Below are 24,397 nucleotides of genomic sequence, written 5' to 3' on the forward strand. Positions count from 1 at the left end.
GACGCTGCCCAACACAACGTCCTACCCAACGACGGGCGGCCGTCCGTGACGTCACTAGTGTGTTCCAGAGTGAGGCTTGAGCCGCAGACAGGCCGTGTGCGCATGCTCCGAACGGCAAAACGCTAAGACGCTTGGCTGCTCCGCCCGGGAAGTTTCTTCTCTCCCTCTAGCTTACTTGTATTCATTCATCCTTTAGTACATAGGAGAGGAGATGGGTGCGCGGTGTCTCGCCTGGTAATAGCCCCCCTCGCTCCCCCCGCGTGGGACAGAAGTTCGGCTTGCTGTGCAGTTATCGCTGCCTGGTGTATGGAGCCGGGGGGAGTGCGCTGGGTGCTTGTGTTAATCCCATACTGAGCGGTAAGTTACTCCCTCACAGGCCGGCAGGGGAGGCCCAAGGTTAATCAGCTTCACGGTGCATCATGGGAGTTGTAGTTCTATAGGAGTTGGAGCTCTGCATTCCAAGCACCATGACTTATAATAATAGCCTTCATCAAATGTGCCAGAAGTCTTAAATGCAATTTATATTTGGCTAAAGCCTTCTTTCCATGTAGCTGCCCTGCCTGTTGATCTGTGCAGTCATTAATATAAACCTGCTTCAGACCTTGGGGTGTGTAGAGTATCGGATACCGGTATCGTACGAGGGTATCGGATACCGGTATAGTGTGAGGGTATTGGATACCGGTATAGTGTGAGGGTATCGGATACCGGTATAGTGTGAGGGTATAGTGTGAGGGTATCGGATACCGGTATCGTGTGAGGGTATCGGATACCGGTATCGTGTGAGGGTATCGGATACCGGTATCGTGTTAGGGTATCGGATACCGGTATCGTGTTAGGGTATGGTACCAGGGGTATCGCATACCGGTATGGTACCAGGGGTATCGCATACCGGTATGGTACCAGGGGTATCGCATACCGGTATGGTACCAGGGGTATCGCATACCGGTATGGTACCAGGGGTATCGCATACCGGTATGGTACCAGGGGTATCGGGTACTTTTATTGTGCGAGGGTACCGTTTGTGTTATATGACGGTTTAATACATTGTTCTACTCCAATACAGAGAACAGGTGAGCTCCTTAAGTGTTCCATGTCACCAGTATTCTGCATCTGCTTGGCTTGAAAGATGTCTGTGGTTTATTTAGTGATGTACTTTGACACACTAGCAGTTGTGAACATGTGTGCCATGATACAATATGGCATACCTAAGGAGTGACATGACTAGTGTGACATGATAGTCACCTCAGAACAGAGTAATTTACTACTCTGCCAATTTTTGGGTTGTGCAAAGTGGATTTTAAATTTTAGGCCAAAATAACCAAATTAGATATATTCTCCAAATAAAATGTGTTTACAGTTTGGTTATTTTGGCATAATGCTGGAATGGAGGCTTGAACTCCCAACAATTTACTCTTTGGTGAATAACATTGGTAGTGATTATAATGGGAGCTCAGTGACTGTCTGTGATGTCCTAGCCACTTTCATGTTGATGTGGACATCTATGGAAACCATTGACTACTCACAATTGCTTGATCATGATGATGTAATGCTTATTAATTCCAGATGGATTGAAAAAAAAGTTTAGGCTAAAAAAAAAAAATGAAAGCAGGTGCAAATTAGTAAATGTTGTATGGTAAACAACTCTTAAAAGTCTTCATTATATTGCATACTTAAAGGAAAACTATAGGCACCCAGACCACTTCAGCTTAATTAAGTGGTCTGGGTGCCAGGTCCCTCTAGGATTAACCCTTTCTGCTGTAAACATAGCAGTTTCAGAGAAGGGGGAGGGGGACCCTAAGGGGGGGGGGATCTTGAATTATATTAATTATATTAGGTACATTGTGGGCACCAGGTTCCTGGGCACTTTCTTACCTGAAGGGTGTTTAACCCCAAAGCTTTCCTCCTGCTCCGGGAGATCTCCAGTTCCCCAGTGGCATCTGGCTTCTAAAATTGAAGTGCAAAGTGATGTCCGGCAGGAGCATCACTGAAAGTTATATACCTAGAAATAACTTCTCATTGAACTGCATTTGGGCGTCTGTAATTGGACAGCCACAGAAAGTCTGGGCTTGGTTAGAAGAGAATTGCAGCAAAGACTTTACAGAAGAGAACCACAGGTTTTACAAGCTGTTTTTAGGTAAATCCCCAATTTTTAAAAATGCATAATTAAATGCGTGCATATTTTCATTGGGGGTATATCTACTAAACAGTGATATATTTATTTTTGTCAATCTTTCTTTTATTGAGGCAGGAGTTAAACGGGGTACAGAATAAAGAGGAGGGGATGCACAGCTTTGTACAGAGTGGGATTGCTAAAACACAGTAGTACATCTCCTTCTAATGACAGCCTCATTTTATATTTTATATTATGCAAACTTTTCAATAGGTTAATAGCACGCATAGAGAAACAGTTATCAATGTAGTTTTAACTAAGCGATTGTATCATCAAGAGTTAAATGAGTTAAACCAGTTGAAAACAAATGTAAAATACCATCCACGCTTGTCGTTGCTAGACTAGTTGTGAAAATTAATTAAATCGAAATATGTAGGTACATTCCAGCCTAACAGTGTTAACAGCTACCTATATAAAGTAAAAGGATCGATATTTCGACAGCTTATGTACTCGTTTGGTTTAGATGAGTTAACAGGACGTACAGATCAGCAGTGACATATTCGCTAGACCCTGAAGTATGCATGCTAACTAAGCTTGGTAGCTGGCTAGGCTTTACGTTATTGTATGATTAACTGATGGATGGCTGAGTGGTAAACGTGTATGAGTGTCCCTGGGTGGTCGACTGTACATTACATAAATAAGATAAAATGAAATATATAATAGTCCTGATTTTAGGGGACCAACTTGACTTGCGTAGCTTGAGTGTGATGTAGGTCTGTTAGTAGTACAGATCTTGAAGTATTCCGATTCTCTTAGTTCAGTTCAGAATATGCAAATGAAAAGAAGAGCTCCAGTAGTGTACACTGTATCCAACAGTGAGCAAAAAATCTACTTCACAGCAATAGTATTCCTACTCCCCTATTAAAGAGCTAGTCCAAGCTCAGGTGTAGATAGAATTTAGTGACATTGATCCCTCACTGGTAGGATGTAGGTGGTAGTTGATGATGTGTAGTTTGAAATGAAGGAAGTCTCGATTTGAGGAAACAAATACAACAAAAAATAGTGCTCTCTGTATATAGCAAATAAAAAGATAATAATAAGATGGTATATACTCACATTTTAGTGAGCAGGGTATACTGCTCACTATAATAGCGTGGGTGGTAAAATCCCCACCTTGGGATTCTTGAATGAGAATGTACTGCGATATTCTTGGTGTCCAGGTTAAAAATAAAATACTAAATACAATGTACAAAAAGGGGGTTATGGCACACACAAAGTTTTAGGGGCCAATATTCCTTTAATAGTACAAATTTGAAAAGCAATAAAAACAGCCAAAACGCGTTTCGCCAACACAGAGCTTTATCAACTTTATCAGCCAGTTGATAAAGCCCTGTGTTGGCGAAACGCGTTTTGGCTGTTTTTATTGCTTTTCAAATTTTTTTTTTTTTAAATATTTTTTTTTCTTTTTTTGGGGGGGTTTGTCGTTCTTTGAACATATTTGTGTTCCTCTTATACCAAATAACATGGTATCAACTCATTTGGTGTGTTTGCCTTGAAAGCTCAAATACTAGTTAAAAAATAAATTGAGCGGGTACCCCGTTTGCAAAAGCTGATTAAGTTGTCAAACCGCATCAATATTTACAGATGTCCTGTGTTGCATCACAAGTGAATTTAATGGATGCTCTGCTAGACAGTGGTCAGTTTAACGTGAAAGCGGTTTTCAGAATTCTAGGAAAGTAAGATTTTATGTAAACATGAGAATAATATTGTCACTTTTTTTTTTATTCTAGTTTCTCAATCCTTCCAGGAAGTAGTTTATATATCAAAATGTGTGTGTGTGTGTGTGTGTGTGTGTTTTATTTTTCTTTCTTTCTTTTTTTAAAGTAGCTATCTGCTATGTGATTTCATTTTTATATGGCATCCCTGTAATTATAGTTTGATTTTGCAGTGATGGCATCACAGAAAAGGAAGTCATCCCTGGTTGGACCTACTGCCAAACGCCAGAAAATTGGTAAAGACAATGAACAACCTTCTGTTACAAACCAGCGAAAAAACAGTGTTTCAGGTGGGAAGTCCAAAGTCCAGCAATGCTCACAAAAGAACAAGTCCCAGAAATCTAAATCGCCTTCTGTTCCAGCAAAGAAAAGAAATGGTATTGCAAAAACGCTTAAAGCCACCCCATCTTCAAAAAGAAAAACTGCAGGGAAAAGCCCTTTGAAACCTAAAACACCTGTAAAAAAAACGAATGCGAGATCCACTTTGCACTCGTCTGCTGTGAAATCTGTACAAAAAAAGAAAACTGCACAGTCCAAAAAAGCCAGAAATAAAGATGTGCCTGCCAGGAGAACATCAGTGAAAGTACCCAAAGCAGTAACCAGTTTAAGAAGAAGTGATACAACTTCAGTTACTACTTCGAAAGCCTCAAAGAGTAGTCGAGCTGGTCTGGCCAAGGAAACTGGAAAACAAAATAATAAAAACTCATCCCAAAAAGGTAAAAAGTTGAGCAAGATTCTTGTCTCTCCTCAGCCAAGAGTGTCTAAGAAGAAGGCTCAGTGCCGCACAGGTAACCAAATAAACGAGAAACCGTTATTGTTGCCACATGGGACAAAAACTGAAAAGCTCCTGGAAAGTTCAGGCACAGATATTGAGTTGCGAAGGAAATCTGAAAGGATTATTCAGGTAAAATCACAATCTGTTTCAACTACTGAGAAGCAAGCAGGAAATCACAAAGAGGCACCTGCTGCCCCAAGAGAGAACACCAAGCACAAACATGGCAAGCAGCTTAAATCATCTAGTGTAAGTGAAACAAAAGGTATTCGATCTAAAAAATTAGACCGGCTTTCGAACAGACAGCTCTTACCGCTCGACGACTTTGAAAGTAAGAAGAGGACTAAAGTGATGCACATGACAGTTGCTAAGAATTCCCTAATTACAAGAAAACCAAAAAAAAACACAGCAGGAACAAAGAAAAAATCTAATAAAAATACTTCTAGTGAAAATTCACAAAGTGAAGAGCAGAAAAGCCAAAACCTTGACTTGGTCTCCATAGATTCTTTGTTAAATACGTCTGTTGGTTCCACTCCTAGTTTACATACATCAGGTGTATCATCACCTGGAAAAACAAAGACTGAAGTGAAAAAGTCAAAGGTACCTTCAGCTACACCTGTAAAACGCAAAGCTAGTGCTATTAAACCTTTGATTAAAAGACAGAAAACTGGGCAATCAGGTGGTGACAAGCAAGCTTCGTCAGTTACAGATGACTCAAAAAGTAGAAGGGTTAGTATCTTGGACTTGTGCCATGAAATTGCTGGAGAAATTGAGTCTGATACTGTGGAAGTTGTGAAAGAGGTCCAGAACTCTGAAAATGTTCCCAAAGAAGAGAGCCTGATAGAGGAGAAGAAAGAGGAGATGCAGCAGGAGACATTACAACTGGTTCCTTCCGAAGAAAGCCCTTCTAAGTGTTTCTTTCCAAGCAGAAAATCCTCTCAAATGAAAGCCAAGATAGAGCAAAAAAAAAGACCTGCACAAAGAAACACAAAATGGAATAAAATCAAGCTGAAGAAGCGCAATAACTTTGGCCATAATATGCTTAGAAACAGAGCCATGCTTCCGAGTTTGGCTTCAATTACAGCAAAACCTGTTGCCTTAAAAATAAGCCAGCCTATGGTAAGCACATTGAGTTCCAGTAAGAGCACAAATAAAGATTCTGATGCAACTTTGTCAACACAAACTGATTTTATAAAACCAAACCTCTCAGAGAACAGCAAATCGAGAACTCCAGACCAAGGAAATATATCGGAAAAGAGAGCAGAAAATGGCATATTGGAAAACCATATTAATCATGAGTTAGAGATGGCACTTGATGAGGTACGGTTGTGTTTTAATGTAACATAGGTTTTGCAGAATTGTGCATGCACCATAATGCCAGATTCAAATATTATTTTTTTTGTTCAGGACCACTAAAGGCACCCAATCATTTAATCTCAACAAAGTGGTCTAAGTTCATTGGTCATGCTGTTTCAATATTCCGATGTAAAACGTTGCTATTATTGAAGTGTTTAATACACCTCTGGTGGCTGTCTTCCCAACAGTTTTTAGGAATATTATATTTGTAAATATTATAGCAAATTACATTTTGTGCAAGTGATTGCAATATAATTGAATGAGCACTCCAATATTTTAGTTCAGCGTAAATCTTAGACAAACAAACCGTTAGATGCAGATTGGTGGTGCTAAATGAGGATTTGTAGTGCGTGGTTTCACTAGATGGCTAACCTACTCTTTGATGCCACATGAACATAACACTATTGGGACTTTTACATTATATAGCTTGTTTACAAACGGATGATGTTTAGTAGTTTTTGGTTTTTTCTTCTACAAGTTAAATCTCAAACTCTTCATGTTTGTCTAGCACTTTTGCAAGTTGAAATGTTTACTTTATATTGTGTTATTTACATTCCTAGAGCTTTAGGTTACATTTGGAGTCCAGTCCCGAAAATACTCCTTTAAAAAAGGGGGCATCTCTGTTAGTCGGCAAAGAAGCACAAGGTATGTGATTTGCTATTTTTGTTTTAATTTTATACACCGAGATCTATAGTTAAAATTATCTTCCTAAGGTATAATACAGAGCTTGACAAATCTGCGGGACCTGGTCAGGATCAGATATTTGAACTGGCTGGACCATAGGTTTAAGTTTCTGGAGATCAAAAAATAAATCTTGTGCCGCTCAGTCCACAAAGCTACACAAGATACATGTATGCTGATGAAGTTAACATTTTGTGTGAAAGGCTCAGTTTTCCACAGTAATAAGGAAGATCAGCAGAAAAGATAAAGGCTGTTTTTGATGCCTATTGTATCCCTTTAAGATCTGCCTCTTGTCAAGATTGACAAGTGCAGGAAAAATACATAAGACAAGTCCGTACTTTGGTGTTTTTAAGATAAATAGATTAGAAATAAAGAAAAGAACAGTCTGAAAGAGAGAAGCGGAAACGGGAGAAAGGTAAGTTTGAGGTGACAGAGCCACTTTAATAAACATTTAGATACAAATTCCAGGGTGGACTTTACCTCTATTTTTATAATGCACTGTAGATTCATTTCACTGGAAACACCATAGCCCATTTACTTAATTATTGCCCAGAGAACAGCGTGTGTGGGGAGAGAGTGTTTTTTGTTTTTTCTTCTCTGAGAAAGCAATAAATATCACATTGACACCTTTTGGATTCTCTCCTAGACTGTGTTTCCAAGCATCTGTTTCATAATTTCGTCACAGACCAGATGACTACATCTCCTGCAAATGGGTAAGAGCCACTGTATGTGATGTATTAAGACTACAATCCTTCTGGTAAATATTGCATACATAGCAAGAAAATGTTAAAGTGCTTCTGTCATGGAAATATAAAAAGGTGAAACTTTTTTAGTAATATAAAAATATGCTGCTCACCATTTTGCAGAAGACTTACATTTTTTATTTGAATTTGAGATAGGTTGACACCTTTGTGCTGTTTTAATAGACTTCTAGACTACTGATATGCAGGTGGATTGTATGCACCTTTTATTCATCAGTTTTTAGTTCTACAACTCGACACACCAGTCTCCCTCATTACTACAGATTTCCATAACATTCTATTTAAACATACATTTATGTGAACAAAGTTCTTTTTTTTTTTTTTTCTTCTCCTGGATGGCGGCAGTACCCACAACAGGAATTTCTTCCTTTGTCTTCCACTGACAGGCAGTATTTCACCATTAAAATTTTTATTGTGAAGGTTGGGATCACCTTGTAGTTATAAACAGAGGATAAACCCCAACAGTTCCCAGCTTTCTGACTGCACCTAAAGAGACCTGTTGTTAGGCAGTATTTCCCCTGAGAGGCTGGAAATGAAAGAGTAACGGTTGCAATATTGTAAAGAGCTCTATAATTTGAATGCACGCTGATATAGCGTTCATTACGATGCATGTGCATTGGAATCATGCCATCTTGACTCAAATTTGAATTTATCCATGTATATAACTCCCTGTGACCACACGTAAGCCTTCTGGTGCGATCTTCATGCCGAAAGTGTTGTCACCTTTCGCCCTGTGATCTTTAAGGTAATTCTTTATTTTAGTAGTGCATATAGTATACATGTATGCTTGCATAGCCACAACAGTCGGTGCAGGCTAGACATAGAAACAGTTGTATGGCTTATTAACGTTGCACATTTTTTGAGGTTAATACATGATTATAGGAACAAGCTAAGTCTGAAGCTGCTATGGTGGGTTATGTAGGTTGAGTTATGGTTCATTTCACCGTTGTTACACATATCCCTACAGCATATGAAAAAGTTGTGCTTTGCTACCTGTTTGGTACATGGTTATGCTAGTTTTGTTAGTTAATGCTGAATAATTACAGTGGGTTAGTTAGTGTGTTCAAGTTTAGTAACATTTGCTATGTTCTCAGGTGCCAGCGCAGCTCTTGGATCGCTGCAACGGACAGCTGGTTGGCATAACTAAGGGGTAGAGAGTTTACCACTAGGAGGGAGGGCCCCAGTATTGGTGTCCTTAGTGTGGTGTGCCCTCATCGCTAGCATGGAGAAGTGGCCTAAACAGTTGATTGTAAAGCATAACATAAAAGTATAAGAGTATCCTCAAATGTCAAGGAGAAACAATAAAAACTTCAACATTTGCAGATATAGACTATATGAGGCATAGAGTGATTGACTCATCTGTAGTATCAAGAGTCCTGGTCAGCCAACCCCCGCAAGAATTATACCATAGTCCCCCTCTGGTGCCTTTGTAAGTCTTGGTCGCGGCGTGTGCTCAGGGGGCGCCCCGTGTTGTGGTTGTGGGACGTTGTTGGGCTGACCTGGTGTTGCCGCCATTTTGGGCTCTGTGCCTCGCCGTCTCCACTCCCGGTCTAGTGTCGCTCCGTTCTTAGGTGAGTCCAATCTGGGAAACCTTCTGCTTGCCAGTGTGCCTCATGCTCCGAGGTCCTCTGCACTTCCGTGCCCTGTCTGCCGTCGAGTAGCACAGTCCGTGAGCCGGTCTAGGCCCACAGGGTCCTCTTCGTGTCTGTAGGTGTCGCTGTGATATGTGCCTCTTCTGACTGTGTGGAGCGGGGTGTCGGTCTTTGCCGTATTGACGGCGGGGCGGGAAGGCAGGCTTGCATTGGCGCCCTGCTTGGGTGAGTGAGGGGGTTGGGCGGCTGCGGATTACTCCGTTAATAGTTCTTCTGTTTATTGGTCTTCAGAAGATCTTTCTATTCTTGAGGAATATAATATGTCTAAATTTATTAAGGAAGTCACATATTCAATGGAAGCAGAAGAGGGTAAAGATTCTCAGAAAATGAAAACTAAATGTTTTCCTTTGTATCCTAAGTTTAAAGAAATTATACGTGAGTGTGGAAAAATCCTGAAAAGAATATATTTTACGAAACAGAAAAAACTATTATTTAAAAAAAAAAAAAAAAAAAGAAATGTTTTGACTTAAGGTAACGTGAAGGTGATGCCTAAAGTAGATGTTCCAGTAGCTCAGTTAGGGGAAAAGACTATACTATTCCTATCGGTAGTACAGCAAACTTGAAAGATTCGATGATCAAAAAATCAGAAATCCCTTTAAGGATAATATTCCAGTAACATCAGATGGAAGTATATTTGAGAAAAGAATAAAGACAAGAAACAAAATCTTACCCAAATAGACATGGGGATGCCAGGCCTGTAGGAGGCAGGCTCTCCTATTTTCTAAATAACTTGCAAAACACCTCCTCGGACCATTGGGTTTTAAGAATTATTCATCAGGCTACGAAATAGAATTTGACGTCATTCCTTCCCAACATTTTTTATGTTCAGATGTTTCCTCAAAGGAAGTAGAAGAAAAGCTTCTTTCCTTACGGTCATGGAACTGGTGGGGGGGGGGGGGGGGGGGGGTGGAGGAACATCGTGGTAGAAGAGATCCCAGATAAAGAAAATTCAGGAGATATTACTCAAGGCACTTTCTAGTGAAGAAACCAGATGGTTAATACAGGGCAATCTTAACTTTAAAACAAATGTACAAATTTGTAACAAGGAAAACATTCAGATTGGAGAACAACTCATCAGCAAGCCAACTCTAATCAAAAGAGTAGATTTCCTAGCATCACTGAATGTAAAAAATGCATATCTTCATATTCCAATCTCAATAAAGAGTTGAAAATCTTTTAGATGGACAATAACAATTATGGTGTTGGCACTCTATTACCTATATAAAATGTTGATGAAGCTGGTAATTCTTATATAGTCTGGTGAAAAAAAATTGAATTTTTTTCATTTTTTTTCACCTTTTTTATTTTTTTTATTTATTATTTTTTCAATTTTTTTTTTTTCATCTGATCAATCTGAAAGAATTGTCATTATTGCTTAATTATTTGTGGATTCACCAGACTATATAAGAATTACCAGCTTCATCAAAATTTTATATATATTATGGAATTTTGTCTTGACTACTGTAGATGAATTAACAGAGTGTGTATCATTCTGTATATTTGGCAATAGTGGTCTTGGTTGGTACATTTTTTGTCATTAAGTGTATAATAAAAATATTTTTTTTTTCTTCAACATATCGATTCTTTTTGATGCATATTATATGCCATTGGGTGCGATATTAATAGTTATTTGTTTGAAAATCTTTAAGATTTACAATAAGAAAAAGCATAAAGATTCTGTGGTATCCATTCACAGCACTGCCTTTCTGCCTTTTTTTATCGCTGGACATTTTCAAGAAAATTATGGTAGTCCTTACAGCAGCCTTACCTGGACAATTGGCTCCTTGTGGCAAATTCAGAAGACATTTTGAAAAGGAACATCAGAATTTTCTTCTTGTTTAGAAAATCATGGCTTGATCATAAAAAAAAAAATCACACAATTCACCTACACTAAAAAAATCCAGTTTCTAGGAATCATTATAAACACAAGAAGCATGAAACGTATTCGTCAAGAAAAGTAAAAAAAAATGCTTTAAAATTGTCAGAAGCACGTCTGTTCAGCCAGACGATCATTGAGAATTGTAGTGTTGTTAAATTCTACAATTCCTTCTACAAAGAATTGTTACAAAAATTTGTACTGCTCCGCTCCGATTTCACCACAGTTGTATACATAAACAAGCAGGGAGGCATGAGATCCACACATTTACTAACTCTATGTTCAATAATTATTATATGGACAACTGTTTAGCGAATGCTTTAAGCAGAAGTGGACTGTGTCAAAAAGATTGGTCCCTTTCAAGAAACACCTTTCAAAAGATAACATGGCATTTTGGTGTTCCAGAAATAGATCTTATGGCTTCATATGTCAAGAAGAAGACCCAAGAATTTGTTTCTGTGCACAAAATAGGGAACCTGAAATTCCTAGATGCATTGTCCTTCCAGTTTGTTTGTCTTTCTTCCTCTTATGCTAATTCCAAAGGTTCTGAAAAGTATTCGAAAAGACAGGACGAGTTATTGCCATAATCCCATTTTGGGGGGAGGGGGGGGGGGGGGCGCGGGGCTGACTGTCATGGAGGCTAGACGTGTTTTGGACGAGCTCCTCCACAAACACCACAATTGCACACTAATGCCCTCTTGATCTGGGCCAGAACAAGAGATAAACAAGCTGCTGGACCTTTATGCTAAGCAGGGAGGAGGTTGGAGTTGCATCGAGGGTTTGTCAGCCCCACCACGGAATATGCAGCCTAGTAAGCGCCGAGCTGGAGATACGGTCGATCTCCTATACCGGGGGCCATGAAACCTGTTAACCCCTCCCTCACCGGCAGGGGTGATCCCGGTCCACTCCTGGGAGGTTGCCCACCTCGGACAGGGAAGCGAGCAAGCACCCTACCTATCAGGGACCTTGCCAAGATGGTGGAAGGTGCACGCTCCACAGCCTCCAGTAATGATCCCAGCAACGTACTCCCCCGAATGGACAAGCACTTCCTCCACTTCTGGGAGCAACTGGAAATCAAGCTGCATCAGTCTACTCCGCCACAGCTAAGCACCTCCTCATATTGGGGGCTCCCTCAGGAGACAGCGGCCCCACATGGGGAGAAGACTTCCGCATGGCGGTGGCAAAAGAAGCGCGCTTCAACTAAGTGCAGTACAGCACAACGGCTTGCCCCAAACTGACACACTGCTGGACCATGCAAGATAACAGCAGAGCTATCCACAGTTCGGCGGGTATACGGCACAACGCGTCTGGCCCCAACATGGCGGAGATATCATCGATGGGGCAGGGAGTGGACCCATCTCTTCCTCACACCTCCACTCAGGATGGACTGTGATCTGCCCATGGAGGGCATAGGATGAACAGTCTGCCACCCAGGGGAAATACCTGGAGTTATTTACACTTTGTATTCTTTACATCATACCTTGTCACGTGAACATATTTATTAATGCAGATTTCTTTCTCCTGTACTGCAAAACTTTTGCCTCAATAAAAAACTTGATTGAAAACCCCCCCACTATTGATTAGACAAAATTGCCTCAGAAGACGCTTTCTTCAGGCAGAAGTTTCTGCAGGCAGTAATTGAATGACCCACCTTTCTATTTCACTTGTATGATCCCTGCTGGTGGTACTGCCGCTCTCCGTATGGGAAAAACAGAATTTCTTTACTCACAGTAAACTCCTTTTTCATAGGATTAACAGCAGTGCATATTTGTCCCACCCCCCACCCCCTTTTGTTTGTTTGTTTATTAAAGATATTTTGTATTCTATGATGTCTTGATTATTACAGGAGACTGTTGGTTTTATCCTCTTTTTATACCTACTAGGGGATGAAGTGGGGTGGGGAAGGTCCTGACCTTCTCAATTAAAATGTTAGGGGTAAAAAGATGCCTGTCTTTAGAAGACAAAAGAAGAAAATCCCTTTTGTGGGTAGTGCCGCTAATCCTATGGAAAAAATAATTTTAGGTGAGTGGAAAAGAAAACTGTTTCCTCTCGTGTAATTTCATTCCTTTCTAGAAATAATTTATATGGTGTTTACCCACATACTTGTTGCCTCCGTTTCCAATGATTGTTGCCTCCGTTTCCAATGATTGTCAGACAGCTTTTAGTCCACTATAACACTGACTTAGCTTCAAAGGTAACCTGTTCTGTAACATCTAGCTTGCCAAAGGATAGCCATCACTGGACAATCTGTTTGTGTTTACAGGAGTACAGTGACAAAACCGTTATTGGCTGCAAAACCTAGTACATTGACCTCAGAGGCAAATCTGCAGAAAGAAATTAAGAAGTTAAGAGACGCGGAGAAGGATAGCAGCAAGCAGCCCATAATCGTAAGAATCATAATATTCTACTGCTGTTTATTTAATAGCAATGATTGCTGTGGGGGTGAGCATGAATAGGCACAAAGGAAATTATTGTCTCTGTTGCGGTTATTTGAATCATTGATCCGCTGCAGGGTGTATCTAGGGAGGAATCTAAATACAGACACTAAAGGAAGTTGTGGTTTGTTCATTAAATAGATTTTTACACTTCATCGGTCCACGTCTGGTGTTTGCCCTTAGAGATAAATGAACAGCAAAAAAATACAATAAAAACCATTGAAGGCAAAATATCTTGAATTGCAAGATACCAGAACCTGCTGTAGGCGTTATGCTGCTAGACGTCCCCTGGTGCTGTCCTGTTAAAAGTCAAACAGTTGTTGAATGGTGTCCCACGGCACCCATACTCAAGCTCCCTCTTCAGATATCTTCCACATTAGATAATCAGTTTTGTCCTTAAAAGTACACTATAGAGTCACCAGAACAACTACAGCTTATTGAATTTGTTCTGGTGAGTAGAATCATTACCTTCAGGCTTTTTGCTGTAAAAACTGTCTTCTCAGAGAAAATGCAGTGTTTACATTACAGCCTAGTGATAACTTCACTGGCCACTCCTCAGATGGCTGTTAGAGATCCTTCCTGGGTCATGACTTCCTAAAATGCATCAAAACATTCTGTATCTCCGCCCTCTGCATGCAGACACTGAACTTTCCTCATAGAGATTCATTGATTCAATTCATCAATATGAGGAGATGCTGGTTGGCCAGGGCTGTGTTTGAATTGTGCTGGCACTGCCCCTGATCTGCCTACTTGTCAGTCTCAGCCAATCCTATGGAGAAGCATTGTGATTGGATCAGGCTACCACTTCTGATGATGTCAGGAGGTAGCTAGCTATTTTGAGGCAAACAGCATGCAGAGCTACAGCTTCAAGTGTGAATACAAGTAAGATTTTACTATATTTAGGTAGGCATGAGGGGGATACACTATAGGGTCAGGAATACATGTTTGTGTTCCTGACCCTATAGTGTTCCTTTAATTCGATGCAGTTCGTTGACTGAGAAAAATGTATTACCTCATAAACTTAAAATTACTCTATCAATGCATGCCATTTGCAAAAATAGATATCAGGGATGTCTCATTATGTGAGCCTTGTGAATAGAGGGCAGTTGCCAAGTTCAACAAGTTGGTGCTTTTAATAGAGAAGCATTGACGGTGTTTGGCGTCATCATACTGGGTGTCAGTCTGACAAATGCAAAACGTTCTCTGAAACGACAACATTTTACATTGTCTAAAAATAGAAACTGCGTCTGCTCAAAAAACATTTCATGAAGATGCACTTTGGGGTTTTTTTTTTTTTCTCAGGCTCTTTACATAAATTCGACCGAGTTTGGTCACAATGGCACAAAGTTGTAACAGGACTACGATAGATCCTATTGTATAGGTGGAAGTATCAATGTGTAAATGTAAACATGTCACTTGTCTTTTCTATCTCTGAGGATGCTGTCATTACTTTTGCACTTATAAGATGTAATGGTGCCCTTTGTCTGATAATTTTTTTTCTCATTTATTGAAATAGCAGTGCCTCTTAAAGTTTATTGGGTAATAAGAAATTAAACCAATGGTTTGTGTACAGATGAAAAATCTGAATATATAAAATATAGTCAACTTTTTACATGGGTAAATATTGCATGTAGTGGTCAGTAACTTAAGGAGATGTGTACATTTCTTCCCCTTCAGGACGCAGGTCAGAAACAGTTTGGCGCGCTATCATGCAGCATCTGTGGAATGTTATACACGGCATCAAATCCTGAAGATGAAACCCAGCACTTACTGTTTCACAACCAGTTCATCAGTGCTGTAAAATATGTGGTAATAATAATAAAATGTCATACCGATTTTAGCATTTCTATCACAGCCGTAAGTAAAAATGGCAATATTGTAATGTAGAAATAATTCAATTCTTTTGCTGATCGCATTCTTGCCTGGATTACTAGAATTGTTTTGACAGAAGCCACTTGCTGCTGTCCCTCGCTTACTGCATTTAGAATTTCTATAAACGCCTACATTATTTTGTTTAAGGAGTTCCAGGTCATGTTGACTTTGTAGAGCTAGTGTCCTCACAAAAAAAATATTGTGTGCCTGATCAGGCTTCTTTAAATTCTCACCCAGGGCTGGAAGAAGGAGAGACTTGTGGCAGAGTATCCTGATGGAAAGATCATCATGGTGTTACCGGATGATCCAAGATATGCGCTTAAAAAGGTTTCCTCTACACTCTATTAAATGTGTCAGAATGTGCTGAAGACGTGTGTGTGTGTTCGCGTGTGTGTGTGCGCGCGCGTGCTTTTTTTAATACTGACATGTCTTTATATTCATTTTAGGTTGAAGAAATCCGAGAAATGGTGGATAGTGATCTAGGTTTTCAGCAGGTTCCCCTGAGGCTACATTCCAGAACAAAAACACTTTTATTCATTAGCAATGACAAGAAGGTGGCTGGGTGTTTGATAGCAGAGCACATTCAGTGGGTAAGTATACATTTAACAAACTCTGCAGTGTGTGTGTTTTTTGTATACTTTTTTGACTCCTGCAAACTTTTTTTTTTGCAGAATTGTCTATGTATGTAATAATATATGTACATATATAAGATAAAGAACAACCACTGGGAGGAAATGGATATAATCCATCCGCCAATGTTGTGGTGGTTATAGGATATAGTGGGGCTTAACCCCTTGAAATATATAGAAAGAAAGAGGTTACTGGTCGGCAACTCGAAACACGAATTGCCCTCCAAATAGACCTTATATCCTTAAATTTACAAAAAGGCTTATGCTGCAGGTACCCACTAAAAGGGAGTCTTTGCATGCAGTTAGCCAAAACAAAAAACTCTTTAATAGTCCCTCTTGAGGAAGAAAGCAAAAAAGTGGTTATATGTACAAGTGTGAAGTTAAAATAGAGGACCTAGTGGGGTACGGGTCATAGCTATGCCTGGCTGTTACTTATAGCGAACACAGAGGCTAAGGAGATATAAATGTGGCTTCAAACATATGCCAAATACTCCACTAGAATAATTGTGTCGAAAAGACCAAGGTTACAGAGTATGCAGCAACAGTTGCTAAAACGTCTGATTGTATTTTGTATCAAATGGTGAAAGCTGCAAAATGTATACCCAAAAATGCAAAATATAAATACAATAGAATACCCAGAAACACCAAATATATATACAGTAGTACTTTAGTATATATTTAGGTAGATTGTTTTAGATATTACTTGTTGTGTGAGACAAGGGTACAATTGTAAAGGGTATGAAACTGTAGATGGCTTAAAGGCTGTAGATTACAATGTAGTTGTACCTTAAATTGCCATAAACTTTTATCCCTTGCAAAGATGTGAATCTTTAAACAGGCTCTAAATATCTCGTTAGAATATATAATCGATATATATCACAATGTGAAAATACCTGGAGATAATTTAAGAGCTGTTGGGTTACAAATGCAGTTCAAACTGTAAATATACCTTTAAATGCCATAAATATAATTCAGTGCAGAAAGCAAATCTTAATTGTTAAGGCAGAAGGTATGTGCAAACCCATGTTCAATCATATAGGAAAGCATAGAGATGAATAATGTAACCATATGTACTTAGATGCCTAAACAGCTAAATGTGATTTGGGGGTAGGAATCCCTAGCATCTTGTACATATCGTATACATGTATATTCAAATGGTCTTAAGCGTGCTCAGGATCGTAGAGATGTCACAGCCCCAGAATTGTCCAAACAAAGAAGTTTAAAAAGTAAAGATGAATCCGCTCATGGTGAGCTGCTCAACGCGCGTTTCGGCGATACCAGTCGCCTTTGTCAAGAGCCGTTTGCAGAGTGGATGGCGCCTCTTTTTAAATGAGTCTTAGGACTTCCCCCCAGTATGACGTTAAACTCCCTGTCTAATCGGAAAGTCCGTACGGACGGGAGGGGGCGGAGTAATCCCTTCAATTGATACAGGGTCTGGATTGCAGTTAACCCTGATCGGGAAACCAAGTGCTGGAATGAATCAGACAATGATTCAAACACTAAGTAAAGATAGCAATATTGGGACCCTGTTGTAAGTTTATAGAGATATAAATCGTCCAACATAAACGAACAGATGGATTAAGTACTTAAAAAGGGATGTAGAAATTTTACAATATGTAAACCAAAGTACATCAGATCCAATTAGTATACAGGACGATATTATTCTATAATAGGCATACAATTGCCATGATTAGGGACCGAACTGGAAGTTCAGAATAAAAAGAGGCATAAATGAACACTTATAAGTAAATGTTCATTGTAAATAGAAAAGAAGTAATAAGCGTTCTAACATACAGAGAAACAAGGAGAATTTGTTTGAATGGACGTGTTGTGTTGACAGTTGTTGTTAGAGGGTTAATAAGATTAACCTTAAATGAAGATAAAATAAGAAAAAGGGAATTTTAAACCAACCAATAAACTTGTAGATATATATGCAGAGTATTTACATAGTATTAACAGTGTAAAGTGTAAAACTTTTTAGACCTCACAATTACATTAAGGGGAGACTCCATCAGCACGACACTATACAAAAAACCAACATCCTCTAATAGCCTTCTACGGTGGGAAAGCTTTCACCCCCAACCACTCAAACGGGGGATCCCCACCGGACAATATATTAGAGCCCGCAGAAATTGCAGCAGTATCGAAGATTTCAAAGTACAAGCTGATGCACTACGACAGCAGTTTAGGGACAAGGGCTATCCGAACAAATGCCTCAAACAGGCTTACAAAAGAGCTCTAGAGGCAGATAGGAATAGCCTTCTATTACCCAAGAAGGTGGAGTTCTCCACTAAACCGCAACCACCACGTTTGATAGCCACATTTGATTCAGGCTGGGAGGCCGTCAGAACTGTTTTTCAGAAGTTCTGGCCGTGCCTTTTGGACGATACCCACCTAAAAAGGGTTCTGGGACCTAGAGTCGAAATGACCGCCCGTAGAGGGAAAAACCTCAGAAACATTCTTGTTCCGAGTCATTTTCACTCCCCCCCCTATACGTACCTGGCTACACAATACCACGGTGGGATCATATCAATGTGGCCACTGTGTGGCTTGTAAGTTTATTAAACGGGACTCCAAAATCATCTCCGATAGCACTGGAAAAAGATCGTTTAAGATCAAATCTTTTTTCAACTGCAATACCGCAGGCTTAGTATATCTCCTCACATGTTCTTGCCATTTGCAATACGTGGGAAAAACCTTTTAGACCCTTCAAGGAGCGTATCAAAGAGCATGTCAGATCACCTAAACTGCTCGTTGATACCCCCATAGGTCGTCATTTAAAGGAAGTCCATGCTGGTAATCCACAGGGACTTCGTTTCTGTGGATTAGAATTGGTCCGGAAGGATAGACGTAGGGGTAACTATGACCGCTTTCTGAGACAACGGGAAAGTTTTTGGATTTTTCAACTTAAAACACTACACCCAAGAGGTCTCAATGAAGGATTCTCTTTTGCCCCCTTTATCTAAATATACCAATTCATATATCCTGTCAAGTTATTTTGCAAAACTTTACACTGTTAATACTATGTAAATACTCTGCATATATATCTACAAGTTTATTGGTTGGTTTAAAATTCCCTTTTTCTTATTTTATCTTCATTTAAGGTTAATCTTATTAACCCTCTAACAACAACTGTCAACACAACACGTCCATTCAAACAAATTCTCCTTGTTTCTCTGTATGTTAGAACGCTTATTACTTCTTTTCTATTTACAATGAACATTTACTTATAAGTGTTCATTTATGCCTCTTTTTATTCTGAACTTCCAGTTCGGTCCCTAATCATGGCAATTGTATGCCTATTATAGAATAATATCGTCCTGTATACTAATTGGATCTGATGTACTTTGGTTTACATATTGTAAAATTTCTACATCCCTTTTTAAGTACTTAATCCATCTGTTCGTTTATGTTGGACGATTTATATCTCTATAAACTTACAACAGGGTCCCAATATTGCTATCTTTACTTAGTGTTTGAATCATTGTCTGATTCATTCCAGCACTTGGTTTCCCGATCAGGGTTAACTGCAATCCAGACCCTGTATCAATTGAAGGGATTACTCCGCCCCCTCCCGTCCGTACGGACTTTCCGATTAGACAGGGAGTTTAACGTCATACTGGGGGGAAGTCCTAAGACTCATTTAAAAAGAGGCGCCATCCACTCTGCAAACGGCTCTTGACAAAGGCGACTGGTATCGCCGAAACGCGCGTTGAGCAGCTCACCATGAGCGGATTCATCTTTACTTTTTAAACTTCTTTGTTTGGACAATTCTGGGGCTGTGACATCTCTACGATCCTGAGCACGCTTAAGACCATTTGAATATACATGTATACGATATGTACAAGATGCTAGGGATTCCTACCCCCAAATCACATTTAGCTGTTTAGGCATCTAAGTACATATGGTTACATTATTCATCTCTATGCTTTCCTATATGATTGAACATGGGTTTGCACATACCTTCTGCCTTAACAATTAAGATTTGCTTTCTGCACTGAATTATATTTATGGCATTTAAAGGTATATTTACAGTTTGAACTGCATTTGTAACCCAACAGCTCTTAAATTATCTCCAGGTATTTTCACATTGTGATATATATCGATTATATATTCTAACGAGATATTTAGAGCCTGTTTAAAGATTCACATCTTTGCAAGGGATAAAAGTTTATGGCAATTTAAGGTACAACTACATTGTAATCTACAGCCTTTAAGCCATCTACAGTTTCATACCCTTTACAATTGTACCCTTGTCTCACACAACAAGTAATATCTAAAACAATCTACCTAAATATATACTAAAGTACTACTGTATATATATTTGGTGTTTCTGGGTATTCTATTGTATTTATATTTTGCATTTTTGGGTATACATTTTGCAGCTTTCACCATTTGATACAAAATACAATCAGACGTTTTAGCAACTGTTGCTGCATACTCTGTAACCTTGGTCTTTTCGACACAATTATTCTAGTGGAGTATTTGGCATATGTTTGAAGCCACATTTATATCTCCTTAGCCTCTGTGTTCGCTATAAGTAACAGCCAGGCATAGCTATGACCCGTACCCCACTAGGTCCTCTATTTTAACTTCACACTTGTACATATAACCACTTTTTTGCTTTCTTCCTCAAGAGGGACTATTAAAGAGTTTTTTTGTTTTGGCTAACTGCATGCAAAGACTCCCTTTAGTGGGTACCTGCAGCATAAGCCTTTTTGTAAATTTAAGGATATAAGGTCTATTTGGAGGGCAATTCGTGTTTCGAGTTGCCGACCAGTAACCTCTTTCTTTCTATATGTACATATATACCTGGCTAATTTCCTAAACTGTGCTGAATTGATTTCTAAACTGAAATAGTAAATGGCAAAATTCAGGTAATGGGGCTATGTCATATGCTGTTTACTGAATTAACCCCATGGTATAAAGGGGTTTGAAAGGGGAAAAAGTCAGTTAATAAGAAAACCACACCGCTTGTATATTACAAAATGCAGCCTCTGCAGTGGAAGGTAGACTGGATGATCAAACGTATGCTTACATAAAGAACATATTCTTACTTTGTCATTGTGTGTTATGTACCTCATATGTCTGTGACTACACCCTACCAGTGATCAGGCTCCAAAATCTGCCTAACTAATGCTAGTGCCACATTACAGGCCCTATACACCTGGGAGAGCTAATAACTTGACATAAAGCACAATAATAGAAATATTCATCTGTGGCTAATTTACTCCACTTCTATTCAAGCAGAGTTGCAATAAAATGGTGTGCACACAGTAATCCTAATGCTGTGAGGATCATGTTTATTTTTTTTTATTACAGACGTCAATTAAAATAGACTAATCTGTTATAAAAGAGGAAGCTTTGCAAATTAATAAGATACAGTACTGTATGTATAATATACAGACTTATTTTTTATAGTAAATTGTAATCTATATATTGATTATTATGTACTCTTTCAAAAGGAATGCTTGGGAATAGGAGCAGTACAAATGTATTACTTTTTGGTTCCATAGAAGAAAGGGAAATGAGGGTAGACATGGAACACGCATCTCTCAGCATTGAATCAATGCTTTCCTATCGGATTTTACTGACACTGGATGTTTTAATGCAAAGCGTGAGGGCTTCCAGCGTCTGGCAACACAGTCAGGTAAACTCCTGGAATCGCCTCCAGTGGTTGTCTGGTAGACAGCCACTAGAAGGTGTCGAACTACTGCAATGTGAACATGAGCTGAAGTAATCTGGGTGGCTATAGTGTCCCTTTAAACGATAACCATTCTTGTGAAGGAACAAAGGTGAAATATAAGCTTTAAGAGTTATTACATTTTGGTTGGCCATTGGATTGTTTGAATAGTGTATTCTTGGGGTCTGAAGTGTGAGCGATTCCCAGTGCAATGTGAATCAAGGAGAAAATTCACAAAAGTTGGATAGCAGGACATTGTAAGTAGATGCTAGAACCAACAAAACCTTAGAGAAATGCTGGAGGTCCAAGAGTAAATTTGACCTATGTTAGTTGGGATCGTATTACCAGCAACTTTGTTTGTTTTTTTTATTTTATGTGCATTTTCTTTGCGAAGGATGCAATATCTAGATATTTGCTTTGATCTAGATTGAGGTTATCACCTAGTTTATCCAATTTTAAGCCTGTTTTTTCATTCAGGATCTTCTCACATGAGCACAGGCAAGTGACTCTGCATCAATATACTTCCAGCAGTTCTGTTTATGAGCCTGACCAGGAATAATCTATATACTGTTGGGAGTACTTGAGAGTACGTGCTTTCTAAATCTGATCTGTTAAGGTAGCAAGACTCCGACTGACAAAGGGAAACCTGTTCTTGTCTTCTAGGGCTACAGGGTGATTGATGAAAAAGATCCTGGAGATAATTTGGAAAGCGAGTCAGCCATTTGTGAGAGGGTAAAAGCCTGGTGCTGTTCAACTACACCTGAACCAGCCATCTGTGGAATAAGTCGTATTTGGGTGTTTTCAATGATGAGGCGGAGGAAGATTGCCTCCAGGATGCTTGAGTGTTTAAGGTAAGGCTGTTTAAAAGCATATAAATGTCAGCTAAGCTTACTTTTGTACTGCAGGTCTTCACAGCACAGAATACAGCCGTGTAATTGACATTGTAACGGTAGACTTCTCCAATGCATTTTTTTTTTTTTTTTTTTTTTTAATCAGGATATAAAAACTATAATAAGGGCACCCTTTGTAATTTACCGCTTTTAAAAGAATACATTGATAAAGAGAGTTGTCCCGAACCAACCAAAATGTGTTCCCAAAAGGTGAGATTCCAAGCAGAACCAAGCAAATCCATCATATGATTAAGTCATGACATGGTTTTAGTTTTAGAGTATGAGATAACTGGTAGTTTACTGCACAAAATATTTAGTGTTTTAGACTAGACCAGGCCTCTCATTCATTCCGGAGTGACAACGGCTTGATTGGAGGATGCAGAGCCCAATAAATGTCCAGCAGAGTAGATGTGTGAAATAGTATTGCGTACATTTATTTTTATTACTAGAGATATCTAGGCTGATTGACCTAATCTCTAATAATAAAAATTAACTGCATTTTCTGAGATTCCTATAGTTATTATAGTTTAAGATTTAAATAAGTGTGTCTATAGATATTTTTACTAGTATAGAACATACTTTCTCATCATTGTCCTTTTTTTAATATATATATATATTTATGTATGCCATTGCAACCTACTTTGTGAGAGTAATGTCTCTTTAATTTATATTTTATCATATTTAACATTGCTAATATCTTATATATTGCAGAAATCACTTCATATATGGCTCTTATCTGAGTAAAGAAGAAATTGCATTTTCGGACCCAACACCAGATGGCAAACTGTTTGCAACACATTATTGTGGCACCAGTCAGTTTCTTGTGTACAATTTTGTCAATGGACAGAATCTGATGAGTTGAAGCAAGGACTTCACAGCTGAAATAGTTCACAGAGCCCTGTTTATTTTTAGTATTCTCCTAAAAGTGAACTCAGGATATGAACACCCAAAGGGCTGTTCGGTTTTAATAAAACTGGAAAAAAGATTCAGAAAAAAAGCTTAATTTTTTTTTAAGCAAATATTTTGCTATCTTTTTTTTCAGCAGATTCTAGTTTAAGTATTTTCTACACACTAGTCTTGTATCATGCAACATATTGTTTTGTTTGCAGCAGACTAAACTAACTGTAAAAATAGAAGCCTTGATGATAAGTGTAAACTGAAGATCTTTTATTTTTTGGTATATACAAGTACAGCTGCTTACATGTGGTGGACACTTTGTATTTTCTTTTTTTATGTCTGTTGAGTGCCAGACGGCACAAGTGGCTTGTGGCTTGTGCTGACACTCTGCTTAAAGTATATCCTGCATAATTTATGCCAGTATTGTCATAAAACTTTAAATTGTACAATGATAGTCATCGTGATACAACATTGGTTTGCAGTGAACAATTTAACCTGCAAGTGTTCCTACCACGATCTATAGGAGTCCTAACATCATGTTATGTTCAGATTTCCCCTTTAAACCACCCATTTAGAGAATGTCAGCTTGTAGTATCAGATGGCACGTGTGACATAGTGAAGTTCAGTTCCAGAGATGGTTCTTTGGTCACAAAGTGATTTTATTCCTTTACTGGTCAGCAAACGTTTCACGACTACCCTAAATAGTTTTTAGGGATATAATGTATGCATTGTCTTGTAATAAGTGTTTTTGATTTGCACACGAGAAACTGGTAGCTTCACTGTCTGAAATGTTACTCTTGGCAGCATTGTTCAATTCCTAGTTCTGTGCTGTGTATATACCTTTTTTAAAGACTTCAGTATGAGACTTGTCTAAGATTCAGCGACTCTTGTTTTAAGAGTTAATACTGTATGTTCATAAACTGCTGTGGCCTTTCTGTAAATGTGTAGAATATGAATAAAAAGTTGCCTTTATAAAAGAAAATAAAATTCCCCTGATATTTTAAAACT

The 24,397-nt window shown here is 38.9% G+C and overlaps 1 protein-coding gene across 1 annotated transcript; it reads left to right on the forward strand.

Annotated features, from left to right (window-relative positions):
- The first annotated feature begins 61 nt into the window (after window positions 1-61).
- ESCO1 (establishment of sister chromatid cohesion N-acetyltransferase 1) lies at window positions 62-24,397 on the forward strand. The gene is made up of 10 exons (XM_063451491.1): window positions 62-357; window positions 4,059-5,977; window positions 6,574-6,658; window positions 7,341-7,407; window positions 13,247-13,370; window positions 15,096-15,227; window positions 15,528-15,617; window positions 15,737-15,880; window positions 22,266-22,453; window positions 23,204-24,397. The coding sequence occupies exons 2-10, from the start codon at window positions 4,061-4,063 to the stop codon at window positions 23,352-23,354; spliced, it is 2,898 nt and encodes a 965-aa protein (XP_063307561.1). The 5' UTR covers window positions 62-357; window positions 4,059-4,060; the 3' UTR covers window positions 23,355-24,397.

This window comes from Pelobates fuscus, chromosome 4, assembly GCF_036172605.1.
Source record: "Pelobates fuscus isolate aPelFus1 chromosome 4, aPelFus1.pri, whole genome shotgun sequence".
NCBI lineage: Eukaryota > Metazoa > Chordata > Amphibia > Anura > Pelobatidae > Pelobates > Pelobates fuscus.

Coding starts and splice junctions, on each gene's coding strand:
- ESCO1 (XM_063451491.1), top strand. CDS start 4,061: ATGGCATCACAGAAAAGGAAGTCATCCCTGGTTGGACCTACTGCCAAA. Junction 7,408..13,246: donor ACTACATCTCCTGCAAATGG/GTAAGAGCCACT, acceptor TTGTGTTTACAG/GAGTACAGTGACAAAACCGT. Junction 15,881..22,265: donor TAGCAGAGCACATTCAGTGG/GTAAGTATACAT, acceptor CTTGTCTTCTAG/GGCTACAGGGTGATTGATGA.